Source organism: Oncorhynchus gorbuscha, linkage group LG02, assembly GCF_021184085.1.
Source record: "Oncorhynchus gorbuscha isolate QuinsamMale2020 ecotype Even-year linkage group LG02, OgorEven_v1.0, whole genome shotgun sequence".
Lineage (NCBI taxonomy): Eukaryota > Metazoa > Chordata > Actinopteri > Salmoniformes > Salmonidae > Oncorhynchus > Oncorhynchus gorbuscha.
In genome coordinates, this window is record NC_060174.1 from 79,335,675 (window position 1) to 79,345,674 (window position 10,000).

The following is a 10,000-nucleotide window of genomic DNA, read 5'->3' on the forward strand; positions in this document are numbered from 1 at the left end:
TGAGACCATGTCCGATATGTACACCAACTAGTCCAATGGCTGCTACACTGATATGACTTCCATTTCTTTTTTCATTTGACATTCATCTTTATGTAAACTGCACAGTTAGGGCAAAGACAGTTAGGGCAAAGACAGTTAGGGCAAAGACAGTTAGGGCAAAGACAGTTAGGGCAAAGACAGTTAGGGCAAAGACGGTTAGGGCAAAGACAGTTAGGGCAAAGACAGTTAGGCCATGCAGAGGAATTATCCATGACTCCTCAGCATGGTCAAATAGGGGATCAAGTTTCAATTTAGGGCCCAAAAACCCACCTTGATTTCCTGTGGCTTGGGGCTGCAGTAGCCCTCTTCCACTTCAATCTTGAAGTGTCTCCCAAGGGACGAGGCACCGTCCAGGTTGGTCATGCCCTGTCCAGCCTCGATGCTGCCGTATTCCTTACTGCCCATGTTCATGGGGGAGTAGCCCATGATGTGCTGCTCCAGGCTGGGGGGAGTGGGGAACATCTGGTGCAGGTCTGCCGAGCCTGTAGGAGAGAGACGGGCGGTAAGTGGAGCGAGAGCGAGATGGGGAAAGAGAGAGATGGGGAGAGAGATAGAGAGAGGGGCAGAAGAGAGAGGCCGTGAGAAACTGGAGATAAATCCAGGTTCCCATTCAGTGACAACAACAACGGAAGATCTGAAGTCTCAAAAGGCAGTCGAGGCTCAACAGTCTAAGTGCTGAGGCAACAAGCACCTTGTTTCACATACAAAGCTATAGACTGGTCACATAGAGAGGTAGATAATGAGGCACTTGTCCCTGCCCCAGGGCACAGAGCTGTCTGTTTGGAGTAGAGCAGGGCCACTCAGCCAGCCAGTGACTGTTGTACAACTGTTATCACCACAAGGGGGAGCAGCATAGGTAAACAACATATTTTTGGGGCTGTATGTATCACCTTTCTCAGAGTAGGAGTGCTGATCTAGGATACATTTTGCCTTCATTATTATGAGCCATCCTCACCTCAGCAGCCTCCACTGATTGGATTATTATGAACATGAGGACCTGATATTAGATCGGCACTCCTACTGAGATGCCTGATACATAAAGATCCTGGAATGCAAACGTGTGCTGAGACGAATGACTGAAGAAGCTTCATGCTTCATTCGTGAATGAATGAGTATGAACAACGTGTGCTTTCCAAGTGTTATATGATGAGTTTCTGCATGGGTTTGAGTTGCCTCGAGCACATTTTCACTGTATCATCCTTAGGCCTTTTAAGCAGCAATCTGTGATTGCTACATCCATTTTTGGACGTATAAATGAATGATATATACACACTGAATATAACTTAGAAATGCCTCATGAGCTGGATTCAACTGTCGTACTCCCATCAGAACCCAAAATATAAGCTTGTTTCATGCCAATGTTTTACAAACACTGTATAGCCTCAAAACATGGTTAAAACTATGATTCTGATATCATGGATGGTGAGTCCTTTACACCCATAGCTCTGTCTAAAGCAGTGAGAAGCAGCCTTACTGATGCAGGAGACTGGGTCCAGAGGGGCTGGCTTTGGTTCCTTGGTGCCAAATGTATTATCTGTTCCATTCACCGCACGTCTGGAACCAGGCTGTTGAATATAACACATGGCAATAATAAGATTCAACACATACAAGTTTATTCACAAAAACACAAAAAGCCCCTGCAATGATGGGTTGGGGAACCCTGTTGGCAGGCTGTAACCCAGCGGTGACATTGCACTTCTCAGTGTATTGTTGCACGATTGGTACCCAGCCATCTAGTCACCAGAGAGAGCAGAGCACAGAAGGGGTTGGACTGTGACTACTCTGTTCTGTGGGGGCCAGAGTCAGAACAGAGCACTTTGGAAGCCACCATATCCATCTTTGGGGCTGGGAAAATATTTTCTGAATCTAAGCCACTATGGCTGCGTTTACACAGGCAACCCAATTTTGATATTTTTGTCACTAATTGGTCTTTTGACCAATCAGATCAAATCTTTTGCCAATAATTGGACAACAGATCAGAATTGGTCTGCCTGTGTAAACAGACTTTTACACTGCAATGTGTTGTAGGATGACGTGTTAACCACAGCCGTTGAGGTACTGCACGTATGCAACATTCTGTCTCACCAACACACACACACAAACACTTGCCAAGCGGTACTGTAGCTAATGGGATATTCATTGTGGTTTAGTGCAGCGGCCAGGCTGTAGTGCTGGCAGGTCCCACTGACCGCGGGTTCATGCTCGTCACACTCGACACACTCGACACACTCGACACACTCGACACACTCGACACACACACACACACACACACACACACACACACACACACACACACACACACACACACACACACACACACACACACACACACACACACACACACACACACACACACACACACACACACACACACACACACAGACACCATACTGACCGTGAGCTCGTCCTCATCGGAGTTGAAGAGGTTGTCAAGGTCGTTGATGGACACGGCCAGGTCGGTCTCGTGGATTAGGCTAGTGGACGCAGTGCGTGCGTTTGCTGCTTCCCGTGCTGCGTCTGGACGGGGGTAGAGGAACAACAAACACCAGGGCTAGGTAAATAACCCACCTCTAGCTCAGGCTCTCTAAAACTCCCATATACTGTATGCCTCAACATCAGAGGCTGTCAGTCTTACAAGAGGCCCTATTCCTGAGGCTGCATTCAACAGTAAACATGTGAGAACGCTCTGAATCAAGTCAATGAAACGTAGTAATGCACCTACATGCCTGAGGGATCTAGATAAGACGGTCATTAAGATTGATATGCAGTATGAGCTATGGATACCCCACACTATTCTGGCTGAGACTCACTTATTGCATTTACTGTTGCTGAGAGAAGCCTATGACAGACAGGTGGTAAGCTACAGTATGGCTTCACCCCATCATCCAAGGCTACCATAAGCTCAGGACTAGTATTCAACTTCTCTACAGATAGTTTGGCTTTCCGTTGAATTTTTAAAAATATCAATTAGAACCATGCACTGTAATTTATAAATGAATTTGCACAACATCATCCGCTGAATCTTTCACAAGAGAAAAAGGCACTATGGAAGTTATGTGACAAACCAGACCGTTCATCTGTAGGCTACGTGCAGCACTTTGTGTTAAGCATCTATTTGTTTCCATGTTGTTACCCAAACTGGGTGCAGCACCTGTTCAACTCTGTCAACTCCCTCAAAACACAGGGATGAGGAATTGCATAGGCTTTATCTGAGGACCTGGGAGTTTGCAGAAAAACAATAGGTTCTTGGGGCTGGAATAATAGCCTTCCCGCCAAGTAATAAATACCGACGTGGCAGATTCGGACGGGACTAAAATGACAGATGTGGTGTTTTGTGCTTGTGCATGTAATTACATTACCTGTCCTCCCCCAGTAAGTCAAACTAAAGGCTGCTACTGCTGTCACTCAGGTAATTGACCCAGGTAATGACAGCCATGTCCCTGTCATCTAACAGAGCCTAGAGTTGCACAGTACAGCAGAGACAGACAGGATCCTTACCATCTGATGGACCTGCTGCTCCATCCTCCCCCTGCGAGAGAGAGAAAAACAAAGAGAGAGAGAGAGACAGAGAGAAAAACAAACAGAGAGAGAGAGAGAAACACAGAGAGAGACATAGAGAAAACAAAGAGAGAGAGAGAGAGACAGAGAGAAAAACAAAGAGAGAGAGAGAGAGAGAGAGAGAGAGAGAGAGAGAGAGAGAGACAGAGAGAAAAACAAAGAGAGAGAGATACAGAGAGAAAAACAAAGAGAGAGAGAGACAGAGAGAAAAACAAAGAGAGAGAGAGACAGAGAGAAAAACAAACAGAGAGAGAGAGAGAGACAGAGAGAAAAACAAACAGAGAGAGAGAGAGAGAGAGAAAAACAAAGAGAGAGAGAGACAGAGAGAAAAACAAAGAGAGAGAGACAGAGAGAAAAACAAACACAGAGAGAGACAGAGAGAAAAACAAACAGAGAGAGAGAGACAGAGAGAAAAACAAAGAGAGAGAGAGACAGAGAGAGAAAGAAAGAGAGAGAGACAGAGAGAAAAACAAAGAGAGAGAGAGACAGAGAGAAAAACAAAGAGAGAGAGAGAGACAGAGAGAAAAAGAAAGAGAGAGAGAGACAGAGAGAAAAACAAAGAGAGAGAGAGACAGAGAGAAAAACAAAGAGAGAGAGAGAAACAGAGAGAGAGAGAGACAGAGAGAAACACACAGAGATACAGAGAGAAACACAGAGAGAGACAGAGAGAAACACAGAGAGAGACAGAGAGAAACACAGAGAGAGACAGAGAGAAACACAGAGAGGGACAAAGAGAAACACAGAGAGAGACAGAGAGAAACACAGAGAGGGACAGAGAGAAACACAGAGAGAGAGAGAGAGAGAGAGAGAGAGAGAGAGAGAGAGAGAGAGAGAGAGAGAGAGAGAGAGAAAGAAACAAAGAGAGAGAGACAGCGAGAAACACAGAGAGAGACAGAGAGAGAGAAAGAGACGGAGAGAAACACAGAGAGACAGAGAGAGAGAAACACAGAGAGAGACAGAGAGAGAGAAACACAGAGAGAGAGAGAGACAGAGAGAAACACAAAGAGACAGAGAGAAACACAAAGAGAGAGAGACAGAGAAAACACAGAGAGAGAGACAGAGAGAAACAGAGAGAGAGAGAGACAGAGAGAAACACAAAGAGAGAGAGACAGAAAGAAACAGAGAGAGAGAGAGACAGAGAGAAACAGAGAGAGAGAGAGACAGAGAGAAACACAGAGAGAGAGAGACAGAGAGAAACACAGAGAGAGACAGAGAGAAACACAGAGAGAGAGAGACAGAGATAAACACAGAGAGAGACAGAGAGAAACACAGAGAGAGAGAGAAACAGAGAGAAACACAGAGAGAGACAGAGAGAAACACAGAGAGAGACAGAGAGAAACACAAAGAGAGAGAGACAGAGAGAAACACAAAGAGAGAGAGAGACAGAGAGAAACACAGAGAGAGAGAGACAGAGAGAAACACAAAGAGAGAGAGACAGAGAGAAACACAAAGAGAGAGAGACAGAGAGAAACACAAAGAGAGAGAGACAGAGAGAAACACAGAGAGAGAGAGACAGAGAGAAACACAGAGAGAGAGAGACAGGGAAACACAGAGAGAGAGAGACAGAGAGAAACACAAAGAGAGAGAGACAGAGAGAAACACAGAGAGAGAGAGACAGAGAGAAACACAGAGAGAGAGAGAGACAGAGAGAAACACAAAGAGAGAGACAGAGAGAAACACAAAGAGCGAGAGACAGAGAGAAACACAAAGAGAGAGAGAGACAGAGAGAAACACAAAGAGAGAGAGACAGAGAGAAACACAGAGAGAGAGAGACAGAGAGAAACACAGAGAGAGACAGAGAGAAACACAGAGAGGGACAAAGAGAAACACAGAGAGAGACAGAGAGAAACACAGAGAGGGACAGAGAGAAACACAGAGAGAGAGAGAGAGAGAGAGAGAGAGAGAGAGAGAGAGAGAGAGAGAGAGAGAGAGAGAGAGAGAGAGAGAAAAAGAAGAAGAGAGAGAGACAGCGAGAAACACAGAGAGAGACAGAGAGAAAGAAGAGAGACAGGAGAGAAACACAGAGAGACAGAGAGAGAGAAACACAGAGAGAGACAGAGAGAGAGAAACACAGAGAGAGAGAGACAGAGAGAAACACAAAGAGACAGAGAGAAACACAAAGAGAGAGAGACAGAGAAAACACAGAGAGAGAGACAGAGAGAAACAGAGAGAGAGAGAGACAGAGAGAAACACAAAGAGAGAGAGACAGAAAGAAACAGAGAGAGAGAGAGACAGAGAGAAACAGAGAGAGAGAGAGACAGAGAGAAACACAGAGAGAGAGAGACAGAGAGAAACACAGAGAGAGACAGAGAGAAACACAGAGAGAGAGAGACAGAGATAAACACAGAGAGAGACAGAGAGAAACACAGAGAGAGAGAGAAACAGAGAGAAACACAGAGAGAGACAGAGAGAAACACAGAGAGAGACAGAGAGAAACACAAAGAGAGAGAGACAGAGAGAAACACAAAGAGAGAGAGAGACAGAGAGAAACACAGAGAGAGAGAGACAGAGAGAAACACAAAGAGAGAGAGACAGAGAGAAACACAAAGAGAGAGAGACAGAGAGAAACACAAAGAGAGAGAGACAGAGAGAAACACAGACAGAGAGAAACACAGAGAGAGAGAGACAGGGAAACACAGAGAGAGAGAGACAGAGAGAAACACAAAGAGAGAGAGACAGAGAGAAACACAGAGAGAGAGAGACAGAGAGAAACACAGAGAGAGAGAGAGACAGAGAGAAACACAAAGAGAGAGACAGAGAGAAACACAAAGAGCGAGACAGAGAGAAACACAGAGAGAGAGAGACAGAGAGAAACACAGAGAGAGACAGAGAGAAACACAAAGAGAGAGAGACAGAGAGAAACACAGAGAGAGAGAGACAGAGAGAAACACAGAGAGAGAGAGACAGAGAGAAACACAAAGAGAGAGAGACAGAGAGAAACACAAAGAGAGAGAGAGACAGAGAGAAACACAAAGAGAGGGAGACAGAGAGAAACACAGAGAGAGAGAGACAGAGAGAAACACAGAGAGAGACAGAGAGAAACACAGAGAGAGACAGAAACAAAGAGCGATAGAGAGACAGACAGACAGAGAGAGAGAAACAAAGAGAGAGACAGACAGACAGACAGACACAGAGAGATAGAGACAGACAGACAGATAAACAAAGCGAGATAGAGACAGACAGAGCGAGAGAAACAAAGAGAGGAAGAGAGAGAGAGACAGAGAGAGAAAGAAAAACAAAGAGTGAGACAGACAGACAGACAGACAGACAGAAACAACAGACAGACAGACAGACAGACAGACAGACAGACAGACAGACAGACAGACAGAAACAAAGAGAGATAGAGAGAGAGACAGACAGACAGAAACAAAGAGAGGAAGAGAGAGAGAGAGAGAGTGAGAAGAGAGAGAGAGAAAGAGAGAGACAGAGAGAGAAAGATAAACAAAGAGTGAGACAGAAACAAAGAGAGACAGACAGACAGACAGACAGACAGACAGACAGACAGACAGACAGACAGACAGAAAAACAAAGAGAGATAGAGAGAGAGAGAGAAACAGACAGAGAGATAGAGAGAGACAGACAGACAGAGAGAAACAAACAGAGACAGACAGACAGACAGACAGACAGACAGACAGACAGACAGACAGACAGACAGACAGACAGACAGACAGACAGACAGACAGACAGACAGACAGACAGACAGAAAGAGAGAGAGATAGAGAAGAGACAGACAGAGAGAAACAAAGAGAGATAGAGAGAGAGAGAAACAAAGAGAGATAGAGACAGACAGAGAGACAGACAGAGAGACAGACAGACAGACAGACAGACAGACAGACAGACAGACAGACAGACAGACAGACAGACAGACAGACAGACAGACAGACAGACAGATAGAGAAACAGAGATAGAGAGAGAGACAGAGAGAGATACAGATAGAGGGAGAGAGACAGAGAGAGAAACACCGAGAGATGTAGATAGAGAGAGGGAGAGAGACAGAGAGAGAGAAACACAGAGAGATACAGATAGAGGGAGAGAGACATAGAGATAAACACAGAGAGATGTAGATAGAGAGAGGGAGAGAGACAGAGAGAGAGAAACACAGAGAGATACAGATAGAGGGAGAGAGACAGAGAGATAAACACAGAGAGATGTAGATAGAGAGAGGGAGAGAGACAGGGAGAGACAGGGAGAGAAAGAGAGAAAGAGAGAAAGAGAGATAGAGAGAGAGAGACAGACAGACAGACAGACAGACAGACAGACAGACAGACAGACAGACAGACAGACAGACAGAGAGAGAGAGAGAGAGAGAGAAAAACAAAGAGAGATACAGATAGAGGGAGAGAGACAGAGAAAGAAACAAAGAGAGATATAGAGAGACAGACAGAGACAGAGAGAGAAACACAGAGAGATACAGATAGAGGGAGAGAGAGAAACACAGAGAGATGTAGATAGAAGGAGAGAGACAGAGAGAGAAACACAGAGAGATACAGATAGAGGGAGAGAGACAGAGAGAGAACCACAGAGAGATACAGATAGAGGGAGAGCGACAGAGAGAGAAACACAGAGAGATACAGATAGAGGGAGAGAGACAGAGAGAGAAACACAGAGAGATAGAGAGAGACAGACAGAGAGAGAGAAACAAAGAGAGATACAGATAGAGGGAGAGAGACAGAGAGAGAAACACAGAGATATACAGATAGAGGGAGAGAGACAGAGAGAGAAACACAGAGAGATAGAGAGAGACAGACAGAGAGAGAGAAACAAAGAGAGATACAGATAGAGGGAGAGAGACAGAGAGAGAAACACAGAGAGATAGAGAGAGACAGACAGAGAGAGAGAAACAAAGAGAGATACAGATAGAGGGAGAGAGACAGAGAGAGAAACACAGAGAGATAGAGAGAGACAGACAGAGAGAGAGAGAAACAAAGAGAGATACAGATAGAGGGAGAGAGGCAAAGAGAGAAACACAGAGAGATGTAGATAGAGGGAGAGAGACAGAGAGAGAAACACAGAGAGATAGAGAGAGACAGACAGAGAGAGAGAAACAAAGAGAGATACAGATAGAGGGAGAGAGACAGAGAGAGAAACACAGAGAGATAGAGAGAGACAGACAGAGAGAGAGAAACAAAGAGAGATACAGATAGAGGGAGAGAGACAGAGAGAGAAACACAGAGAGATAGAGAGAGACAGACAGAGAGAGAGAAACAAAGAGAGATACAGATAGAGGGAGAGAGACAGAGAGAGAAACACAGAGAGATAGAGAGAGACAGACAGAGAGAGAGAAACAAAGAGAGATACAGATAGAGGGAGAGAGACAGACAGAGAGAAACACAGAGAGATAGACAGAGAGACAGAGAGAGAAACACAGACAAAGAGAGAGATCAATATTGTGCACAAAACAAATGCAAAGAAACCAAACCAATAGGATACAGCTGATCAAACAATACAATTATATCGATAATGGATAAAAGGCAATAGCAGATAGTCTATATGAAACTGCAAAGAAAAGAATACAATAAACACAAAGTAAATAACATCAGAGAAAGTACTGTAGAAAGTACACAGGTGCCTCCAGCCCCTGAGAGCTGGGCTGCTCTCAGTCTCAGTGGAGAGCACGTTTATTTTTGGCACACTTCAAAAAATGCAGAGAGAATAAAGAGACGAGGGGAACGAACGACTCTGTACTAATGAGATTTCCAGACAAGAGTCCCAGTGTATGGGAGAAATGCTATGGCCGCCTGGGAGGGAGCCCTAATGCCACTACACTTTGTCAATATCTCTCTGTGATAGGGCCTCTTATGATGGGGCCTCTGTGCACATGGCAGGCAGACACATACTGTGCGAGCAAATATGAACAAACACAAGGGGCTGAGGGAATATATATATTTTCTCTCTCTCTCTCTCTCTCTCTCTCTCTCTCTCTCTCTCTCTCTCTCTCTCTAATGCTCGCCAAATAATGCGAACGCGGAAGCACTACTGACATGGCAGTCAGTGTGGTGTTCATATTGTGCCCCACAGTAGCACCAGTGACATGGCAGTCAGTGTGGTGTTCATATTGTGCCCCACAGTGTAGCACCAGTGACATGGCAGTCAGTGTGGTGTTCATATTGTGCCCCACAGTGTAGCACCAGTGACATGGCAGTCAGTGTGGTGTTCATATTGTGCCCCACAGTGTAGCACCAGTGACATGGCAGTCAGTGTGGTGTTCATATTGTGCACAGTGTAGCACCAGTGACATGGCAGTCAGTGTGGTGTTCATATTGTGCCCCACAGTGTAGCACCAGTGACATGGCAGTCAGTGTGGTGTTCATATTGTGCCCCACAGTGTAGCACCAGTGACATGGCAGTCAGTGTGGTGTTCATATTGTGCCCCACAGTGTAGCACCAGTGACATGGCAGTCAG

At 45.3% G+C, this 10,000-nt stretch overlaps 1 protein-coding gene across 2 annotated transcripts in view; it reads right to left on the bottom strand.

The window, feature by feature from the left end:
• The window catches only part of LOC124010547 (mediator of RNA polymerase II transcription subunit 13-like), a 159,635-nt gene that overhangs the window by 33,454 nt on the left and 116,181 nt on the right, over positions 1 to 10,000 (bottom strand). For both annotated transcript variants that reach the window (XM_046323117.1, XM_046323107.1), the window contains exons 11-14: positions 3,538 to 3,568; positions 2,435 to 2,556; positions 1,514 to 1,604; positions 310 to 521 (exon numbers count right to left, since the gene is read on the bottom strand). In XM_046323117.1, the coding sequence (XP_046179073.1) occupies positions 310 to 521; positions 1,514 to 1,604; positions 2,435 to 2,556; positions 3,538 to 3,568 (456 nt within the window). The remainder of the gene's footprint in view (positions 1 to 309; positions 522 to 1,513; positions 1,605 to 2,434; positions 2,557 to 3,537; positions 3,569 to 10,000) is intronic.